At 44.4% G+C, this 21,974-nt stretch overlaps 2 protein-coding genes across 5 annotated transcripts in view; both read left to right on the top strand.

Moving 5' to 3' along the window:
* The window catches only part of Slc25a30 (solute carrier family 25 member 30), a 29,590-nt gene extending 19,644 nt beyond the window's left edge, over positions 1 to 9,946 (top strand). For all 4 annotated transcript variants that reach the window (XM_006991374.4, XM_042285196.2, XM_042285195.2 and 1 more), the window contains exons 6-10: positions 1,094 to 1,189; positions 1,832 to 1,956; positions 3,979 to 4,117; positions 6,539 to 6,619; positions 7,412 to 9,946. In XM_006991374.4, coding sequence (XP_006991436.3) covers positions 1,094 to 1,189; positions 1,832 to 1,956; positions 3,979 to 4,117; positions 6,539 to 6,619; positions 7,412 to 7,453 — 483 coding nt within the window. In that variant the 3' untranslated portion in view covers positions 7,454 to 9,946. The remainder of the gene's footprint in view (positions 1 to 1,093; positions 1,190 to 1,831; positions 1,957 to 3,978; positions 4,118 to 6,538; positions 6,620 to 7,411) is intronic.
* A 3,995-nt stretch (positions 9,947 to 13,941) lies between these two features.
* Cog3 (component of oligomeric golgi complex 3) overlaps positions 13,942 to 21,974 on the top strand; it is a 59,164-nt gene continuing 51,131 nt past the window's right edge. Inside the window, exons 1-2 of the mRNA XM_042285192.2 lie at positions 13,942 to 14,263; positions 21,382 to 21,528. Of these exons, the coding sequence (XP_042141126.2) occupies positions 14,090 to 14,263; positions 21,382 to 21,528 (321 nt within the window). The 5' untranslated portion in view covers positions 13,942 to 14,089. The remainder of the gene's footprint in view (positions 14,264 to 21,381; positions 21,529 to 21,974) is intronic.

Genomic DNA, 21,974 nt, shown 5'->3' with positions numbered 1-21,974 from the left:
AATAGAGAAGGTGGTGTCTGTATTTTGGTTAGTTTCCTAAGTTAGTAAGGCGGTAACAGTTCCTTTTGAAGTTAGTGGCAATATATTTGCTCCCTCAACAAATGTAAGATACTGATTTTTTTTTTTTTAATGAAAAGTCCTTCATTCTGGTTCCCCTTCTGATTTGTTTAATGTGTGGGGGTGTTTTGTTTGCACGTATGTGTGTACACCACTTGCATGCCTGGTGCCCATCCCTGGGATTGCAGTTACAGACAGTTGAATTATCAAGTGAGTGCCGGGCATTGAACCTGGGTCCTCTGGAAGAGCAGTCAGTGCTCTTAACCTCTGAGCCACCTCCCCAACCCACCTCTTCACTCTAAGACAAAGGGTTACATTGAACATTCCACTTAACTCTGGAGTCTCCTTCATGTGGCTCTCCTGGGCTTTGTGAACTGTGAAAGTTCAAGGGTAAGAAAGTGTAACAGCATCCTGTGGAAAGCCTATTTGCATACCTTTGACAAGCTGGAAATAATTGTGGCTTGGAGCAATTTAAGAGCTAGGCTTGCCGGCATTTACTGCAGCTGAGCACACTGGGTAACTCTCACTGGCTACAGTGAGCCTTTAATATTAGCATCACTTTCTCTAGCTGGGTATGGTGGCACATGCCTTTAATCCCACCAGTGGATCTCTGAGTTTGAAGTCAGCCCCAGGACAGCCAGGACTACACAGAGTAACACTGTCTCGGAAAAAAAAAAAAAATAATCCTCTTTCTTTTTCATTCTTATTAAATCATAGAGAGAAATAGGCTATACCTGACCTTCCCATAAGAACAAAAAAAGAAAAACTCACGACTTAATAAACAAACAAACAAACAAACAAACAAACAAAAGGACTCTGTGATGCTGCTTAGCCCTTTAAACTCTGGAGTTGCTAAGGGCCGCCCGATGCTTTTGGTCTACCGAGGGTATTTGGAGGTAGCATCCCAGTCATTTTATGCTGGTTTTCCCCACGCACCATTAAGCACTTGGTGGGTGGTTTTCGTGCGTCTTTGGTGGTGAGGGGGTGGAGAGTGGGCCAGTTTCCTTCTCACGCTGTTCTTTCTGATGATCTGTAGATCCGAATGCAAGCACAGAACAGCGCCATTCAAGGCGGAATGATAGGCAACTTCATTAACATATACCAGCAGGAAGGGACCAGAGGACTGTGGAAGGTGAGCCTGCGGAGCGGAATCCACACACACTGGCTCTTCCCTACCCCGCTTCTTCTCCCTGCCTCTTAATCTAAGTGTGGTCACGGCGTCAGAAGAATGCCATTTTCTGCCTTTGAGGACACCTTCCTCCTTAACTTATCTTTCAAATGAGAACATGGGGAATGTGCTGTGGGTTTCAGGTGCCTTTCAGATAATGCACTTAAGGGATTTTGGGAAAGCTGATCACTTTTTATTTATCTGATGGTTGCTTTTTGTTGTTTCGGTTCTCAGAATGACCCTGGGTCCCCATCCCACTGGGTGATTGACTTATACAGTTTCCTGGCTTAGGTGAGGTCTGTGGTCAGGCAAGAGCTGATGTAGATGACTCCTGACTCATTGGGTCACAGAATAGACCCTAACTATCACCTGGTGTCATCCCTCAGCGTGACAGAAACTGGCGCCTTGGAGGATGGTTTGTCCTAGCCACGGTCTGGCCACAGTCAGAACTGACATCAGAGCTTTCGAGTTTGTGCGTGGTGGCCCTTTTTTACTCTGGTACTCCACACTTCTGACGGAGCTCGTCATGGGTCGGGGAGAGCTTCTGGACCCTGGCGTTCTCTGGAGGGATGTGAAAATCATTTTCCTGTTCCTGTTTTTACCCAGGGTGTGTCTCTCACGGCTCAGCGGGCTGCCATTGTTGTCGGTGTGGAGCTGCCAGTCTATGACATCACCAAGAAGCACCTGATACTCTCGGGCCTGATGGGAGACACTGTCTTTACACATTTTCTGTATGTGTATGGATTTTAAAAATTAATATTGTAGCTGGACGGTGGTGGTGCATGCCTTTAATCTCAGCACTAGAGAAGCAGAGGCAGGAGGATCTCTTGTGAGTTTGAGGCCAGCCTGGTTTACAAAGCGAGTTCCAGGACAGCCAGGGCTACAAAGAGAAATCCTGTCTTGAAAAACAAACAAATAAAATTTAATGTTTTAGGCATGCATTAAGTTAGGGTGAAATTTTGTGTAAATATATGGAAGTTTTAGAGAAAGCATTATAATAGTATTATACTTTCTTATTTGAAAGATTATAATACAGAAGTCAAACAGGACAAGATCAAAGTCTATACCTTTACATAGGTAGCTGTTGTTAACAGATATGTACCTGTATGCAGGTAAACAGTATGTTTACAAACAGACATCACATGTCGTTTATAAACAAGGTAATGTTTGTATTGTATTGCTCTTAAAGAAGTGACAGCGTGGCTGGGCTGGTTTTCCGTAGCATGGTGGTAGAGCACACCTTTAATCCTGGCACCCGGGAGGCAGAGGCAGGTTACCCAGAGAAAAAGAAAATAAGCGACACCATATCCCAGATACATTTCCATGTCTTCCTTACAACTTAGTTCTTTTTGGTTATTTATGTATGTGTTTGTGTGTGTGCCCATGGTACAAATACAGAGGTCAGAGGATGTCAGAGCCCCAGAGCTGGAGTTACAGGCAGTTGTGAGCATCTGATATGAGTGCTGGGAATCTAACTTGGATTCTATGAGGACAATATATCCTCTTAACTGCTGAGCCATCCCTCTGCCCTTCACTTGTTTTTAATAACCAGGGGTTATCACGTTTATATGAATGCATCACAGATCATTTAACCCATTGGTGGGCTGAATGACTTGGTCTGGCCTGGGACATTGAGGCAAGTGTGGCAAGTGTGCTGATTTTCACCACTAGGGGGAGTACTATATAACTAGTGGTCAGAGCTTGTGTGCTGCAAATATGAATAAACCTTAGTGTGAACAAAACAACCTCCACAACAAAGAACGATTAATTCAACCCGTGAGGGATGCTGAGGTGGGGAAACCTCTGAGCTGATTGATACTGATAAGATAAACACTGCCGTGAAGTTAAATTCAGTGGAGTTTAATTCAAAAAGAAGAAATGTTCAGAAGCCAGGCATAGTGGCACATGTCTTTAATCCCAGCACTTGGGAGGCAGTGGCAGGTGGATCTCTGTGAGTTCAAGGTCAGCCTTGTCTACAGAGTGAGTTCCAGGACAGCTAGGGCTATTACACAGAGAAACCCTGTCTCAAAAAGCCAAGAAGAAAAAGAAATGTTCAGGAACAGAGTAGCACTCACTGAATAGTGGTTTAGAGAGCTGCATCTGCAGTGTGTGCAGGAGTGTTTATGGCCAGAGAAATGGAAATGACCTAAAGAGGAGCTCCATGAATTTCAGCTTAGGAGTTTTTAGCAAGGACTTGGAAGCCTAACCATTCCATTTTATGCAAGTTAAATAAGTTAGGTTACAGTTACTTATGCACACAGGCAGCTTTAGGCTACGTACAACTCAGTTTAGCATGAATCTCAGTGAGGTCTATAGTAGTCTATTGACAGTCTACTAGAAGCCAAGACCCCATGGGGGAATACCCTGTGAGGCCATCTTGTGCTTTATTTATTTTTTACATGTATGAGTGTTTTACGTGTGTGTGTGTGTGTGTGTGTGTGTGTGTGTGTGTGTGTTCACTGTGTATATGCCTGGTGCCTGCAGAGATCAGGGCATCAGATCCCCTGGAACTGGAGTTCTGGATGGCTCTGAGCCACTATGTGGGTGCCGGAATTTGAACTCAGGTCCTCTGTTAGAACAAGTGCTCTTAACTGCTGAGCCAGCTCCAGCCCCATGGGCCTCATTCTTGGTGCAGCTCGGGGAACTCCATATTTACCTTCAGGTGATTTTGGGAGGGAGCTGTCTTGTCCCCTACCTTCATAGTTGTAGCTGAGGGGGAGTTCTCGTCTTTTCCAATACTGTTTTCTCTATAGCTCAAGCTTCACCTGCGGTCTGGTGGGGGCTTTGGCCTCAAACCCTGTCGATGTTGTGAGAACCCGTATGATGAATCAGAGAGTCCTTCCAGGCGGCAGGTGCTCTGGCTACAAGGGTACCTTGGATTGCTTATTGCAGGTGAGAATACGTGTCTGCAGGATTGTGAGTTTTACACACACACACACACACACACACACACACACACACTCACACACTGAAGTAACTAAGCTGTAACAAGTATTAAAACTAAGAGGAGTGAGACCATAGAGCCCTTGGGGATACATATAACATTTATTATTATTATTAAAAAATTTTAAGACAGTCTTAGTTATGCAGCTCTGGCTGGCATGGAATTCGCTGTGTAGACAGAGCTCCACCTGCCTTTGCAGAGATAAAATGGCATGACATACCATTTTTGCCACCCTGAGGAGTTGAAGGTCCAAGATCTAGGTGAAATTTTACAAATTAAAGTTCATTTTCCACATACTTCTCCCCTGCTAGGAAGGTTGCTAAAAGAGTAATATTTTCTGTGGTCACAAAACTGTCTGTTTCCAAAGTGAGTCTTTTCCTTCTTGAGTCAAATTAGAATAAGTATCCCCGTCTAGATGTGCCTTGCAGGAGGACATCAATCCCACCACAGTTCCCAGCTTAGAGAACTGGTTTTAGCACTGTTCAGCTTCCCTACTAGGTCTGTCACCGGTGGCCAAAGCATAAGGGCACTTGCTCCAGGTCTCAGCATGGTGCTAATGCTTCTTAGTCTTCAAGGATTGCTTTACATTTTTTAAAATAGCTTTTTTAGGATTTATTTATTATATACACATGGTGCTCTATCTGCATGTACACCTGCATGCCAGAAGAGGCCATCAGATCTCATTGTAGATGGCTGTGAGCCACCATGTGGTTCCTGGGAATTGAACCCGGGTCCTCTGGAAGAGCTGCCCTGCTAGTGCTCTTAACCGCTGAGCCATCTCTCCAGCCCCCTGCTTTATGTTTAAAGTTACGTTTGTTTATTTTGTGTGGGCCGGGGCGTGAGGGGTGATGGCACTGGCCGTGCATACATACTGTACCGTGGCATGAGCGCGCAGGTCAGAATCTGTTTTCTCCTTCCAGCCTATGGATTCTGATGATCATGGCCATGATCTCAGGTCATCATGTTTGGCAGCAGGCGGCCTTACCTGCTGAGCCATCCCACCAGCTGCTGCTTCTTTTTTTGAAGCAGGATGGTAGATCATCTAACTGGTCCCAAACTTGATAGGTAGCTGGGTGTGACCATGAACTTCTGACCCTCCTGCCTCGGCCTCCCAGGGGCTGAGGTTACAAGCCTGAGCCACCCTAGTGGGTCTTATGTGTGCTTGGAAGTGAGTCAGCTGTGTATTTGCTGGGCAAGGACTCCAGCACCCGAGCTCCGCCCCACTCCTCTTCTATTGCTTTTAGTGAAGCAGAGAGGAAACTCGGGAAGGGAAGCGCTCTGGAAGGTATCTTTATCACAAGTGTTTGTTTACTGCTGGCTGGTCTAGGAGTCCAGATGGCATGGGAGCTAACGGCCGGCCCCGACTTAGAAATCAGTCTGATTTCTTACTCACTGAGTTCTTGTTTACCTTACCTGTCTGCGGTGGTTTACATGCAGAAGCCTTTAAGGATCAAAGAGGCCGAGCAAAGATCTCTCTCTAATCAGTCCTTTTAAACAGATGTTTACTTTGAGTAAACATATAAAATGCATTTCATTTATTCCTATTCTTTGATTAAAGCTGAAAATATTCAGCCGTTCTCTGTAATATTATGCATTTGAGCAGAGTTAGTGACCAAGAAGAGCCCAGCCTTGTGCACAGCCCGATGGTTTTCATTGGAAGAATATTATAGCGGCCGATGGTGGCGCACACCTTTAATTCCAGCACTCGTGAGGCAGAGGCAGGTGGATCTCTCTGAGTTCAAGGCCAGCCTGGTCTACAGAGTGAGTTCCAGGACAACAAGGCTACACAAAGAAACCCTGTCTCAAAAAACAAACAAACAAAAAATTGTAGTCTGGAAATGGCATCACCCCAAGCCTGTTGAGTCCACTCAAACACTTGCTTTCTCTATATCCTTTGCATCTAGATCGGAATAGGTCTCAGGGAATTCCAAAGACCAATGGCTGCATTTCCCCATCTTTTGAATCCCCTACCTCCAGCAGCCAGTAGGCAGTTCCACCAGGAACTGCAGCTCCCACGGGTTGCACATTCCCAGCATAACACACGGGCTGGCTATACATCGGCACTGCCAACCTTAAGTACAACGGGCTCTTGTGGGCAGGGTGGGGTAGTGGTCTGAGCAGCAGGGTGGGGACACTCTTTGCCACACCTGCAAGTTGGAAAGACCACTTTGCTAAGCTTGGGTTTCCTCCGGCTCAGTCAGAGACAAGTTGTGGGATTCGGTTCTCTTGCACCATTTAGGTCGGGGTGGCATCCTCAACTTTGGGATTTAATTTTGACTAAAAGGTATATATCAATTTGGCACATTATCAGTGCGTTGGACTTAATTGGAAAATGGGAAGCTAATGCTTTTTTTGTTTTCTTTTAATAGACATGGAAGAATGAAGGTTTTTTTGCTCTATATAAAGGTTTTTGGCCAAATTGGTTGCGCCTTGGTCCTTGGAATATCATTGTATCCTTTTCTGCTGTGGTTGATCTAAAAAGGATTATTACTAAAGAATATTGTTTGGTTTTGCTTATAAATTAAAATGAAGAAGTACGTTCTTATCTTTTTGAGTTCCTCTGATTCTAAGAAATAGCCTTTCCATTTCTACTTTAGGAAATGTGAGGTCTCTTCATTCGACACACCAAGACTTAGTTAATTGTGTTGCTATTGAATGGTATCGATTTTCATTAGAATCTGCTGAGGAGTTCTGGGTGTTCGTGATTCCAGAGTGATGTGATTGATGTATGTCCTGCTCTCCTGGGGAAGGATGTGGATGCCATCAGTGTGTAGGCACGCTTGCTGTGGGTCGCTTACTGAACATGGGCAGAACTTAGCTCTTGAAGTGATTGACATGTGAGGTGAGGAGGGGCAGGTCAGCAGATGTGGAAAGAAGTTAGAGGTAGGGGTGCCGGGTTTGGCACCCCCTTTCTTTTGTGATGGGGACATGCTGGAGAAGAGCTTCCTGGGCCTCTGTTATACTCTGCCCAGTGAGGTCTTTGCTGAAGACAATGCATAGCATTCCTGAAGAGCCCAAGACTGAGGGGTTTGTGGGGCTCAGCTCTGATCCCTCTATTCTGAGCTCACCTGGGGCAACATCTGGGGACATAGCCTGAGACTCTGCATGGAACTCAAGGGGAATGGTGTCCTTTGAAGCTGCCTGCAGGCATGGGCTAGTAGAGAAGCTAAGTTGTCTGTCTGCTCCGTGTGTCAGGCTTGGTAACATGACATTTTCTTGGCAGCCTTAACCCATAACCATAGTTCTTTTTGACATATGAGCAGCTGAAGAAATTGGACTTGTGACCAGTCCATGCTACACAAGATATTCTTCTGAAGAGCCAACACCCGCAATGGTAGAACCTCCTGTGCTTCTGGCTGCTTCTCACTGCACAGCTCATCACAGCTTCTAGGATGGGAGCGATGGGTGAAGACTGGGTTCTTCAGAGTGTCATGTTGGCGCTGGATGCTTTTCATCCGTGTTCAGAGATTAAACTATAGCATGTACTCACTAGTCTTTGCCATGGAAGTGCCCTTTTGACACCCAAGATAATGTGCAGAACACATGTTTCTTGCTGTAGAAAACTTACAGGGGAATCAGAACCGCGTGCAGTTTTCCCCTGGGAGAGCAGCCTCGCTGCCTCTGGGCTTCCAGCTGTGAACATCAGCAGCTCTGGGAAGGCTCCTGGAGTGATGGCGGCCCAGGAGGCTGGTGTTATTGTTCTGAGAAGGCTCCGGAGTGATGGAGCCCCTCCCCCTTGGCTGGTATTATTCCCAAACTGTTGAGAGCTTTAGTTTCCTGTCAGCTGAAGAGATTTTACATTTGGACTTTTAAACTATAGACCTCGACAGTGCAGGAAGTAGATTTTTTTAGAACATTGCACTGCTTTATAGTTCCTGTTTGGGCACAATCTTTCACTTACAGTAAGTGAAGTTAAGCCTTGGGAGACCTTTGTGAGGTAACATTAGCATTTGCCCTATGATTTTTAGCAGTTTATTATTTCCATTTTGATCAAATGGGGATAATCATGCTGAGTAAGTTGGTGTCAAATGAAGGGGAAACAGGCTGCCACGTGCAAGGTGAGTGTGTTCACACTCACAGTGAACAGTCGGGGTACCTCCGTTAAATAACGCTACAGGTGAAGTTCTGTAGTTGCTAATGAACTGAAGAGAGGATGCCTCCAGACTTCTAGCCTTTACTTTAGCTCAAGGTGGGTTTGTTTAAAAACCTTTATCTGAGATTTCCTAGTTAATTTCCTTGAAATTGGAAAAACAAAAAAAAACAAAAAACTTCCTTCCCCTTTGATTTCTGTGATGTTGGGGAGCAAACTCTTGTGCATTCTGGGTGTCTGCCCCACACCGAGCCCCACCCACCCCAAAGTGATCGCTTTAGCACCTCTGTTTATCTCCTTTCTGATAGGAGGCATATAATGCCCTCTACCTATTTTGTTTCTTCTGAGACCGATCTAACCTCTTATACTTTTCAAAGCAAAAGATGTCTCTAGAGCCACGAGCTTTCTAGTTATAGAAAGGAGCTCAATCCCTCCAGGTGTACCCTGTGAAAGTATCAGTGGTAACTGGGACTCTAAGCAGGGCGCAATGCCGGGTACATTCCTTATCTGTCCCACAGGGCCTCTTCCTTGAGGCAGAATCATGCAGGTTTTCCTTTCCTTGAGGGTTGAGCACTTTTTTCTCTCACAATTTTCACCTTGGCTTCTTTATTAATGTTTTCTTTGAAAACCGTTTGCGAAGCAGGGTGCGATTTCTAAAAGTAAAAGCCAAGACAAAATCATCACATGAGAACAGACGACTTAAAGATGAATAAAGTCCCTAGCAAGCCACTAGATGGCAGTAGAGGACCCAAGCTGCTGCTGGCCCGTCTCCTCCACTGAGATGTTTTTCTTCTGGCCTGAACATTCCCTTAAGTGATAAGACTCGACAGAGGCTTTCTCTTGAGTTGAAAGGATTGTATTTTTTTCAAGCCTTTTTTTGTTTGTTTGTTTTTTAATTTTTTTGATACAGGGTTTCTCTGTGTAACAGCCCTAGCTGTCCTGGAACTCTTTTAGATGGGACTGGCCTCAAACTTACAGAGATCCACCTGCCTCTGCTTCCTGAGTGCTGGAATTAAAGGCGAGCATCACCACCAACTGGCCAAGAAAAAAAAAAAAAAAAGAAATACCACTTTATTTTTTAAAGTATGGAGGTAATGTCTAAAGTAGAAACAGGTCCATTTTGAAGATCACGTGCAGAGCAGATGTCAGACAGTATTATCAATTTATTAAATTATGTTTGTGTCTGTACCTGGATGAAAAGAAAGCTAAATTTCACTGTAAAAATTCAGCGTGTTTTAAGGCAAAATTGCAGTGTTTTAAGACAAGGGTGGCGTGAACTTCCTAAGTGCCTTATAGGACAGGCTCTTCACCTGCCTTTCCTCTCCCTGGAGTTAATACAGTCGTTGATGTTCCTAACCCAGAGACAACTTGAAGTGCTTGGTGGTATGGATGTGGCCGAAACACTTCCACTTGGCATTTTGCTTAAGTATTGTGAAAACTATTTTGAGTTTTGTAACTAAGTTGAAGGAAATTGTGTTGTTACTGATGCTCTATGTTGATGACCTGAATGTAAAAAAAAATGGCTCCTGTTCTCTGTATTTATTCATGTGCTATAAATAGTATGTATTATGTAAAGAATATACATTTTTCCACAAGCTTTTCTATTTCAAGCTCTTTATACATGATTGGACTGTGTGGCATACACCTTGTTTCATTATTTAATAAACAGAAATAATATATGATGATACAGTGGCTCATGGTTATTTCAGATACACAGACACATTTAGACAAAGGCAGACTCCAGAAGGCAGGGGGAGGGACAGTTTTGGTGAAAGTGGTCATGGGTACTTCTCTCTGCATGGAGAGTTATGGGGATCAACTCACTCTTTGCCTTGTCCTTCGAGATGCCCCCCTACCCCCAACCCATCATTTTGTGAAGTACTCTGTAGGTGAGTAGAAAGGAGTGAACTTGATTCTGAGGCTGGCTTGGCAAGGAAGGCTCAGTGTTCACGACACCAATCACTACCCCTCCATCCCACAACCACTCTAGGTGCTGCTAGAAGCAAGAGCTGGGATCCCTGGTTGGCTGGACCAGACAGGGATACTTGTTTCACAGAAAACAACAAAACTAAGTATGGACTTGGATGGTCAACTTTTTGGTTACTTAAAAGGCTTTTGCAGACGTCCATTTTCTTAACGTTTGAGTTACACAGAATGGTTTGTTAAGAACTGGGTAAGAAAGCGGGGCTTGGCTTATCAATCGATGTATTTCTTAGAGCATTTGGTTTCACAGGAAAATTCAGTGAAGGTACACACACTCCTGTACTTTTCCATCATGCTTTATCTGCATCCTGTACCAGAGAGGTGTGCTTACTACAACCGAGGAACCCACATTGATACACCATGTTACCCACGCCCACAGCTTATCATCTTAGGGTTCACTTGTGGTACAGTGCACACCATATATATAATGATTTATATCCATCCTTGTCACATGACAGACTAGAGGCAAGATAGAAAGATGAGTGAAAATAAGTGGATATGGGGAGGGAAAGAGAGCCCTTCATCTTCCGATCTGGTTAGTGTTTCCATCTGCCAGTCGAGACTTCGGCACAACAGATAAAATCCAGCTTGTCTACAGAGAGTGTTTCTTTTCTTAACAGCATCTCAAGATGCTAAACAATGAACCTTCCTCACTTAGGGCCAGAACGGTTGAGGTCTTGAGTTTAGTTGAATTAGTACTACTCCCAACCCTAAACCCAAACAGTGTTCCAGAAAACCCTCTGTAATTGCATTTACAATTTTTCACATTCATTTACGTGTGTTTTTGGGAGAGGTGCTTGTGTGCCACACCATACACGAGATCAGAGGACAACTTGTGAAGGTCACTTCTTTTGGTGTGGACTCTGGGGGATTGAGTTCATATATCATCATCAGGCTTGGTGGCAGTTTTATTCACTCTGGTTTTGTCCTGAAATTCTTTTCACTATATGGTCAAGAATCTGACTTTGGGCTGGGGAGATGGCTCAGTGGTTAAGAGCACTGGCTGTTCTTCCAGAGGTCCTGAGTTCAATTCCCAGCAACCACAAGGTGGCGCCCAACCATCTGTAATGAGATCTGGTGCCCTCTTCTGGCATGCAGGCAGAACACTGTATACATAATAAATAAATCTTAAAAAAAAAGAATCAGACTTTACCGGAGTGGAGGTCATTTAGTAGGGGTACATTACCCTGTGTTTCTTCAACACTTCTGACAATGGCACTGCTCTATAAAAAGGGGCGGGGGCGAGGACCACCTCTCACCTACAAGAAGGAATGACATGTTCTTACACCATTGACTTCTTGTGAAGGTCAGGGAGACCAGCTGTCTTCTGGTGGCTCTCCAATGCCTCCAACCGTGGAATTCTCGCCTGGATGGTAGCACCTGTTAGACACGCTTTGGCCTCATTAAACTGTCAGCAGGGAAATGAGACATTGGCCAAGGATTTGGATCCTCGGCTGGAGGCACACGCCAGGATGCATTGTTTCGATGACTTTACATATCTGCTCTCTCCCTTCCAGCCTGTGACAATAGAGAAAGCAAGAACAGCGCCTTTGTCTCAGGCCCTTGAGAACCCCGCTTCCCCTCCACGGCTGTGACAGCATTCAGTGTGAAAGCATTCAATGCCTTTGGTCAAGAGGGTCCTATATGGTTTCATTTTCCTTACTATATTCAATCATTTTATTCCAGTAGAACCATATTTTATCCTATAGTTTAACCACAATTATCCCTTTTCTGTTCTAGGAATTAATCTAAGATACCACATTGCACTGAGATGAAAACATCTCTTAGTAATTGATATGTAATAATGACTCCTCAGTCATTTCTTGCTTTTTTTTTTTATTGCTTTGGAACTCTTTTTAGATTTACTTTTTATTTCAAAATTTATGTGTGTGTTTGTGTGTGCTACATGTATGTGGGTACCTAGAGAAGCGAGAAGAGGGGGTTGGATCCCCTGGAACTGGAGCTGCAGGTGGTTGTGAGCTGTATAATGTGGGGGCTGAGGACTGGACTGGAGTCTTCAGAAAGAGCAGCAAACTCTCCTAGCCCCTGAGCCAGCTCTCTCTCCAGCCCTGATCTTGACACTTTTGGAGAACACTGCTCAGTGTTTTGTAGGATGTCTGTCCATTTGTGATGGACTTTTGTTTTTCCATGACTAGAATTTGTAGCAGGCTTTCTTTTGGGCCACCAACCAGCTCCCAAATCATGACACGAAAACTTATTAGTTATGAATGCTCGGCCTTGTCTCATGCTTGTTCCACTAGCTCTCAAAACTTAGATTAACCTGTTTCTCCTTATCTATGTTTTTGCCTCAGGGCTTTTTACCTTTCTTTCATTCTGTATGTCCTACTCCATCTGTCTGGCAGCTGCCTGCCTGGCTAGCCCTGGGTGTCTCCCTCGTTCTCTCTCCTCTTTAGAGCCTAGATTCCTTCTCCTACTTATTCTACCTGCCAGCCCCACCTAACCCTCTACTGCCCAGCTATTGGCTGTTCAGCTTTTTATTAGACCAATCAGGTGCCTTAGGCAGGCAAAGCAACACATCTTTACAAATCGTTAGAACAAATGCAACTTAAACAAATGTAACGCATCTTTACATAGTTAAAGTAATATTCCACAACAAAAACTAGGTTTGCATTTTTGGTAAGAAGGCCACAGAAGGAGTATCATGCCCTCAACCCACCCATCTAGGAATTTCATGACAATGATGTTCAGTTAGATCACATGGTTAAGATGGTGTCTGCTACTGTAAGTCATTATTCTGAACCCCGACTCCCTTTTTTGGAGACAAGCTCTTGCTATTAGCCCATTGGTCTTGAACATGCTGCAATCCTTATCTGTCAGTTTTCCAAGTACTGGGCGTCAGGTGTGTATCACTGTGCCTGACTTCCTCCTCTTATTGGTAACTATCTTGGAGAGATTATCTGGAACTATGCAAATTGCCATTTCTTCTGGAACTTTGCCAGCTCCTCTCAGTATCCTTCCTTTTATCTTGCCTGCTACAATTATTACTGTGATGTCCTAATGATAACTTTCCATTTCTCTCATTTTTTCTCGGTTTTTTGGAATTCTTTGGTAATGTAGAAGGTTGTCCCCTTTTCATTTAATTACCCAATTAATTAGTATATTTATATAGTAATAAGTATATATTTAATATTTATTCAATTATGTAGATTTGATCTAATAATATTATTTGTTCAGCTGTCCAAATGTGTATCATGATTTAAACGGCAGAATTTCCCACTTTCATCTTGGGATCGTCAGATCCAGTTCTTCAATGTTGGCCGTTTAGGTTTTTTTTTCTTTTCAGTTGTTTGATACTATTAATGACGCTTGATATGTGTGTCTTTGAATCTGTGTCTCCACAAACTAGTTTTCCAAAAGGGAAGTCGCATAATCGAAAAATTTGTGCCCTTGGTTGCTATGTCAACATGGAAATCACTCACTACCTGACAGCAAAGAGGCGGTCGATCTTGGGAGTTCAATTCCCCTATCTGTTGGGTGACTTACCTTACTTGGCAAAAAAACTTCAACCACACGTTACAATAAAGTTATGGATGTTGAGGCAGAGGCTTCCGGTAGGGGCAAACCTACTTCCGCCCACGCCGCCTGTCTTTCACTCTCTAGCTTCGGGTTCAGCCCAACCGGAAATGCTTACACTCCGCCCAAAGCCACGTCTGTTCTGGCCTCGGCCCCGCCCCCACGCCGGGGAAGCGTTTCCGGGGCCAGGGCGCTCGGGCCCGCCCCCGCCGCCGCTGCGGCGCTGGAAACCTCGGTCCTCCCGGAAGTTCCCGGCCGCTCTGCCTGTCCGGGTCCGGTTCTGCGCTGCCGAGAGGGGCCCAGCGCGGCGGGGATGGCGGAGGCGGCGCTGCTGCTGCTGCCGGAGGCGGCGGCCGAGCGGGACGCCCGAGAGAAGCTGTCTCTCTGGGATCGGAGACCCGACTCGATGGCGCCGCTGACAGACAGGCAGACGGACTCGGTGCTGGAGCTGAAGGCGGCGGTGGAGGACCTGCCCGTGCCCGCCGAGGTGAGGCGAGGGCGTGGGCAGCGCCCGTCCGCCCGTCCTGTGCGGGCATCTGGCCTGCCCTCCAGAGCCACCGTGGCGGATCCGGCGGGAGGGGCCTGCGTGTGTGCCCTGATGTCCGGCCACCCCTGCTGGCCCTGCCAGCCTGCGTGGACGTCCACGCGAGGGCATCGCCTGTCCCCCAGCGGCGTGGGACGGTTGGCCTGAGCCTTGCCCCGAGCGACTTGCTTCAGAGGTCCCCAGTGTCAGGGTAACCCCGTTTCCCGTGAGCCTGGGGCGCTGTGCTCTGCGGTCCTGCTAGTCTTGTATTGCTGCGTCCGGGAGTCATCTGGCTTGCTTGTCCTCGGGGGGCGAAGGGGCATCAGGGGGATCCGAATTGGTCCCGAGTGGCAGTTTCATTCATCACACACCAAGCTGTGAACTTTTGGTGGAGGTTATGGGAGATGAGATTAATTTAACCTGTAGTAAAGCAATAAAAAATAATTATTTTTGCAAGTGGACTTGAGTCATTAAGTAGTGCTTTTGGGTTTTAGCGTTAACATTTTAATCCAGTTACCACAGGGATAGTACGCATGGTACTGTTTGTGTGGATAGTTTTATGTGGATAGTACCGTTTCCGTATAGTTATAATAGTAAGAGAACTTTTTTTTTACCAACTGTTTAGATGTTTGACAGGCTCTTCTAGTTTCGAGGCCCATATTTTGGGTTATTTGATTAGCAGCGGTGGTTGTTTTTGATGCTGGAGGCATGCATTTCTGTTCAGTTCGGAATTCTCTCCAAATGCCGATTGAATTTGGCGTTTTCACCTTTGCCCTCACGCTTTATAGAGGTGTGATTAGAAACGTTCTCTGCACCTTTGTGCCGGAAAAATAGGTGTTCACAGGTGCGTTTTGCTGCCCACCTCCAGGATGTCTTACAGGAAATAGATCTGAGTAACCAAGGGAGCAAGTGAAAAGGTCTTTGACCTGCCTCTGTTTTATGCCCAGGATTATAGGCAGGTGTGGTGTGTGTGTGTTGCTGGGGATTAAACCTAGGGCCTTGCCCATTGCCGGCTAAACACTCTACCACAGACATTCATCCTCAGCCCAGAAACTGGCTTATGTATTTCCCAGTCTGTTCAGAATTTGTGTGCCCCATTATTGAAGCTGAAGCATACACTACAAGAAACGTCATTGTTATTGCCATGGGGTATGAACTAAGTTTTCATCCTGTTTTAATATGGAGAGGGTTGGAAGTAAGTGGGAATCTTATTACTTTACACCATTCTTCCTTGTTTATGCAACAGGACTTACCGTTATTTCATGTTGTTATTTAACTCATTTTGCCACATGCCTCCACTGTGGTAGGGATTATGGATAGAGAATAGTAATAGCAATAATAATAATAATAAGAATAAATAATAGGAGAGATGAAATTTCCAGTTTTAGGGAGTTGACATAATTATGGAGATCATGAGCCTATAATAGAAAATAAAAATCAAACTAAAAAAACAAGAAGGTACAGATGCTGATCCATTCAGTATATCCGAAAACTAAAATAGGATGGTGGGACCAGAATGGATGAGGGATGCCTTTTTATCGGAGGCCTAAAAGTAAGGGCAGATGTAAAAGTGAAGGGGAGGCCTTTTAAAGAAAATGACAACCTGGTGTGAGAAGTAACATGGAGAACATGAAGCCAGCCTGGGAGAGGCTAAGTCAGTAACCTTGTGGCTGGAAGAAAAAGCAGCATAAGGCATTGGGTAGAGGATGTACTTAATAAGTTCAAGTACTGGGGGAGGGTCTCAGTATTAGAAAGAGCTTAGGGTTGGGGATTTAGCTCAGTGGTAGAAAGGCCCTGGGTTCGATCCTCAGCTCAAAAAAAAAGCTTATTTACATTATCTTCGGGATCTCGGAGGGGCGTTGTCCTCCCTGCTTTCATTCCCCTATATTAAAGTGTTCTATGTCTGATGGGATAACGTCACTGTTAAAAAAAGAATGCGTCCATTTAAGTTTGTCTAACCAACGTATGTCCATAGACTTCTCTGTATCATTTCAATAAAGTATTTCCTGACCTATTGGAACTGGGCTGATTTAGTGGTCTAGTTGGTGTTCAACTAATGCTCAGTAAATATCATAAAGGTGTTAACATCTTTAGAAAGCAGCTTTCTCACTTATAAAAAAAAAAAGCACTCCTGGGGCTTGCAGAGGCTCCTGGTTCAATTCCTAGCACTGACATGGTGGCTCACAACACATCTATAACCAGTTCTCTCTTCTGACCTCTGGCACTAAACATGCATGTGCAAATACATGGAGGCAGAACACACAACATATAAAATGAAAAAGTGTAATAAAAATTCCTTACGTTGGGAAGTTGCACCTTTTTTTCTTTTAAAAGAGTTATATATTTAGATAGCATTAGATAAAAGAATTTGCAGTAGAGTGGTTTCTTGTAGTCAGGCAAATTTTCCTATAACAGCGAATCTTTTTCTGCTAAATAATTCTTGATGAAGTGCTAAGTTAATTTGATTTGAATCTATCTGTAATTTACTGCCATAGCTGTTGTTTTCCTGTAGGTGTGTGACCTTGGTCGTGATAATTAACTTCTGTATGCTTCTGTTTTCTTTGGTATAAAATAGAAGCTTATCTCACGGGGAGTTGTGAAAATTAAAGGCAGTCATGTGCATAAACGGTGCATGGCAAGCTTCTTGCTAATATTACATTATTCATGTGATCTCTTTCAAACAATGAATGTTTTAAAAGACTAGATTAGAATCTGGAGCTAGTTTAGGTATCACTGAGACTGACGATAAGAAAGAAAGAATGAAAGAAAGTGTTTTGGTCCTTGGAAGGTTCTGAGACTCCAACCTCAATGATAGACTCCAAACAGAGAAAGTGTTGTCAGTTCAGTTGGGGAACGGACTCATCAGATTGATTCTAAAAGTCCTTTTTTCCAGTCCAGGATTTTCAAGAATCAGGGCTTATGAGAGGAAGGGACATTTGTCCTTTCCTGGATTGGCTCAGCTGGTTGAGGTAGTACTATGTGATTCCTTGTAATTACTGTTAGTATGTTCATGTCCATTTGTATAGGCTGTACAGTAGCTTTCCACCACGGCCAGCCACGTCTGTGCTCTCGTCTGTCTGGTGGTGTGTCTGCTCTCTCCTGAAGCCAGGGCAGGGCAGCGAGGGAGGGAGGCTCTGATTGGGTCAGTGTGCTGGGGACACCGCCACACCCCCTATGACCTGCCACTCTAGTTCTGCTATTTTGTGAAAAGAATTTAGTGGGACATAAGTACCCAAAGAGGTAATTTTCTCTTACGCTGTTAAAAGCAAGATGCTGAAATTATTATTTAAAGTTGTTTTTCTTCAAAGGTTTTTTTAAGTATTCTTGAAAGTATTTCTCTTTAAAATTATTATTTCTTTAAAGTGGTTGTATTGTGGTTTCTTTCCTACTTAGTTTGAGAGAAAAAGTTTCTTATTAGTAAGAGTAAGGGTACAGGGACCCTCCTGCTTCTTGGTCAAAGTTTTTTGTTTTTTAGATATTATTGTTATTATTATTATTATTATTATTATTATTATTATTATTATTTGTCCTGAGACAGGTTTCTCTGTATAACAGCCCCGGCTGTCCTGGAACTCACTCTGTAGACCAGGCTGGCCTAGAACTCACAGAGATCCATCTGCCTCTGACTCCAAGGGCTGGGATTAAGGCATTCGCCACCACCATCGCTTGGCTGTATATTATATTTTTAATTATATACATGCATGTGTGTCTGTGTGTGGGTTTGTGCATGAGAGTGAATGCCCCCGGAGACTAGCAGAGGGTGTCGGAGTCCCTAGAGCTGGAGTTAAAGGTATTGATCTGAATCTGTACGCTTCCTGGGTGGATACCCCCTGGCATGGGTGCTGGGAACTGAACTGGCATTCTTAACTGCTGAGCCGTTTCTCTAGCCCCATAATTAAAGGTCTCATGATTGGAAATTAATTAGTATTTGTGCTTGAAGTAATCAAATTGAATGCTCTTGGATAAATGTGATCTTAGACTATCATATTTACTATAATCTAATCATAATTAGATTATAGAATGTGTCTGGAATATCTTGAGCAGCTTCTTATGGATCCAGAGTCTTTTCTGGTAAAATAATTTAGAATATAACATTTTTTTGGTTTAAAATAAACTGAGCACATGTCTATGACCCCTTGGGTCCATTTGAAATGACAGAAATTCATGCATGGTACACTTAAAAAATCAATGTAAAGACTTAGCAACCAAACAAGACATAAATATTCTGAGTTTTGATAGTTTGAAATGGTTAGGAGTTTTCTGTTGTCCAGGTCCAGCCTCAGTCTTCGGCAGGTCCTTTGTCCCTGGGTCTTGGAGCTGGGGGCTTTGCCATTGACTCTGTTTCCCTTAGCTGCGGGAGACTTCTGATGGACTATGTGATTTCTTGTCTGTTGTCCAGAGTGGAAGGATTTTCCTTTCCCCCTTTTCCAGCTATACTGGGGTGCTGCCCCCCCACCGCACCCAGTGGCCTAAGGCGTTTATCCACTGGGGAGGGAGGGCTAGGCGGGTTTTGTGCCCTGCCTTCCATAGGGACAGCCAATCCTCTCTTCAGGTCGGTACCACCTTGTTCACCTGCCTGCCCGTGGCTCTCTAGTGGAGTTTGTGAGCAGCTGTGGCTTCTTCCTGAGTCAGTGGCTTCCAGATGCTTCCACCTACCTTCTAGTCCTTAGTGGTTGGTGACAAAATAATTGGAGAATTCTTTTTAGCCGCTTGCATGGTGCTTGTCATCCCTTTCTCCTTGGTTTCCCACAAGGCATCACTGGAAATGTCCGTCTTTCTCCGGCTTGATTGATTTTATTTATGTGTACGAGTGCTTTGTCTGCATTATGTATGTGTACCATGTTTGTGCCTAGTGCCCACAGAGGCCAGAAGAGGGTATCAGGTCCCCTGGAGCTGGAGTTACGGATGGCTGTGAGTCACCTTGTGGGTACTGGGAATTGAACCCAGGTCTTCTGTAGGAACAAGTACTTGTAACCACTGAGCCATCTCTTCAGCCTTTCCCCCCGGGTTTAGTTTGCATGGTTACCCTGCAGCCTGAACTATGATGTATTTAAGAATACTTAACACTTGCTGGGAAGATGGCTTAGTGAGTAGAAGCCTTTGTGGGCAAACTGATTGAACCTGAGTGGAAGGAGAGACCTGACTTAAGTTGTCCTCTGACCTCCACAAGAGGTCACACATAAATGCTAAATAAATATAATAAAAACTGAAAAAGGAATACTTAGCTTTTGTAAATTGTTTAGCTTTTGCTTGTTTGTGTGCAAGCAGCATGCATTTCGGTCTCTTCATGCAGGTGTCCTGGGACGTTTGTCAGCTCCGAGCTGGAGGTGTCACTCCGTCCCTTACATCTTACTTACCTGCTGCTGCTTACATTACTGCTTCTCCTGTACATCTTCCCTACCCTAACCGTGATCTCTCGTTACAGGACTTTTACTACACACAATACTGCAAAGACAGCTTAGTTACTGTTCTGTTCTCAAGAAGCGTTGTAGATTCAGATCAATAAATTTATTTATTCTGTTGCTGCCCCTAAATGGGAGTAATAAAGAACTATGGTTGCTATTAATAGAATAATAGAAAGTACTTTTATGTCAGTAGTTCAAAGTGCTCTACATGCAGTGTTCTCTCTCTCTCTCTCTCTCTCTCTCTCTCTCTCTTTGTGTGTGTGTGTGTGTGTGTGTGTGTGTGTGTGTGTGTGTGAGCCCCTTGGTTAATTGGGGTGCTTCCACAGTGCAGGTATAGGTGCTGTTTATTTCAGTTACAGTCTGTCTTCAGAACCCCTAATGGCAGCACACAGTTGCTGGTGACACTCTAGACTCAAGGTAGATTTCACTGGGTTTGAGAACTTGAATTCTTGCTGGACCACAGTACTGTTATATCTGGTGTATATGCATTGTGATGTCCCGATAAGACACTTGCCTTTGGCCAGGACCCTCCTGGCTCTTGAGTCTGAGTCATTTGGGTACAAGGACCTTCCTGATCATGTTTGCTGCTGTTGGCTAGCACTTGGAGAAGCCAGTCCCGCCTTCTTGGCTCCTCACAGTAGTTTCGCCATTGCTACTGGATCTGTATGTGAGAAGAGGAGAAATTGGGGACTAGAGTTGTGACTTTCCCCAACGCCACCCAGCCTATGTATAAGCAAGAGGTCTTCAACCAGGCTTCACTTTAGTGTATTTACCGTGAAGTATAGCCCTGTGTGAACACAGATGCAACCTCCCCATATTAAAGACTCCTGTTTCTAGATTAGTAGTGGGATATTTGTGTATCTAGCTTATTTGAGCTTTAAAGAAAAAGCCCTGTCTTCGGATGGAATGTCTGCATTTAGAAAGAAAGCAGTTTCCTAAGACCTTGAGTCATGACTTATGTTGGAAGACTCTAAATGCCGTGAGCTGAGGCTGAAAAGTAGCATTGAACCTAACAGCAGGCCTTGTTGCTTTCCTGGCCCCCACTTCTGTTTTCTTTTAGGTCTGCAAACAGCTTGTCTGATATATGACTTCAGGTAAATTAATACCAAAGCTAGAGTATCATTCGTAGTGGGGAGTGAGAGAGTTCCATTGGTGTCACAAGGAGGCCTTGTCCCTGGGTTCCTCTGAGATTCTTCCTGGTCTCTTCTCTGTCATTGGATCTCACAGTATGTCAGTGTAGGTGAGGTGTTCCATGGGTGGAGGTGGTAGGAGGAGACAGTTTGTTGTTTAATGATTGTGATTTGTTAATTCTGTTGGTTGATCAGGCCTTTGTGTTAGATCCTGCAGGGAACACACTACTTACAACAGCACACAGGTTTCCCTTTGTCTAATGCTAGTTTACAGAGGTTCAAGTGGTTCTACACAGAGTCATCCCATTGTTAGAAAGCTGACTCAACAATCAGACCATACTACTGAGTGACACTCATGTCCTGTTTACATCTTGAGAGTGGCATCTATCCCAAAGAGGGCAAGTGGGGATTGTTACTACTGTGTGACAGTCCTTGATCTCAGAGGACTTAAAGGGGATATCCCTTTCTCTTTGAACACAAGATAGAAACAATTGAGTTGATTTAAGAGAATTTTCAAGTTAAGTGTCTTATGGCTTTCTTTTTCAAGCTCCCAATTGAAGATGTCTGCAGCTTGGCATCCCAGTCACTGCCCATTGAGCTGACTGCTGTGGTGCCTGAATCTACAGAAGACATCCTCTTGAAAGGCTTTGCTTCCTTGGGAATGGAAGAAGAAAGAATTGAGACTGCACAGCAGGTAAATGGTACCATCTTTTCTAGGGACATTGGATTATTCTAGGTGTCTCAGCACAGGCTAAAAAAAAGGACAGTGTAGCCATGTCTGATTTGGACCATGTTTCTAGGGTAGCTATGAACATGGTCCAACACTTGCAGATGGCAACATGAAATCACAGTGTCAAAGGTTGGACACCCAGAAGGGCACTAGCATCAGGTCTTTGCAGAACAGTGTTAGTTTTTTGTTAGTTTTGGGTATTAACTGTTTTAAGAGACCTTGTTGCCTATCTTAGTTAGGGTTTCTATTGCTGTGAAGAGACGCTATGACTACAGTAACTCTTGTAAAGGAAACCATTTAATTGGGGCTGGCTTACAGTTTCAGAGGTTTGGTCCATTATTGTCATGATGGGAAGCAAGGCAGCATGCAGGCAGACATGGTGCTGGAGAAGGAGCTGAGAGTTCTGTATT

Source organism: Peromyscus maniculatus, chromosome 9 (genome assembly GCF_049852395.1).
Source record: "Peromyscus maniculatus bairdii isolate BWxNUB_F1_BW_parent chromosome 9, HU_Pman_BW_mat_3.1, whole genome shotgun sequence".
NCBI classification, from domain to species: domain Eukaryota; kingdom Metazoa; phylum Chordata; class Mammalia; order Rodentia; family Cricetidae; genus Peromyscus; species Peromyscus maniculatus.
The sequence above is the reverse complement of the archived record's forward strand: the minus strand, read 5'-3'. Positions and strand labels throughout refer to the sequence as shown.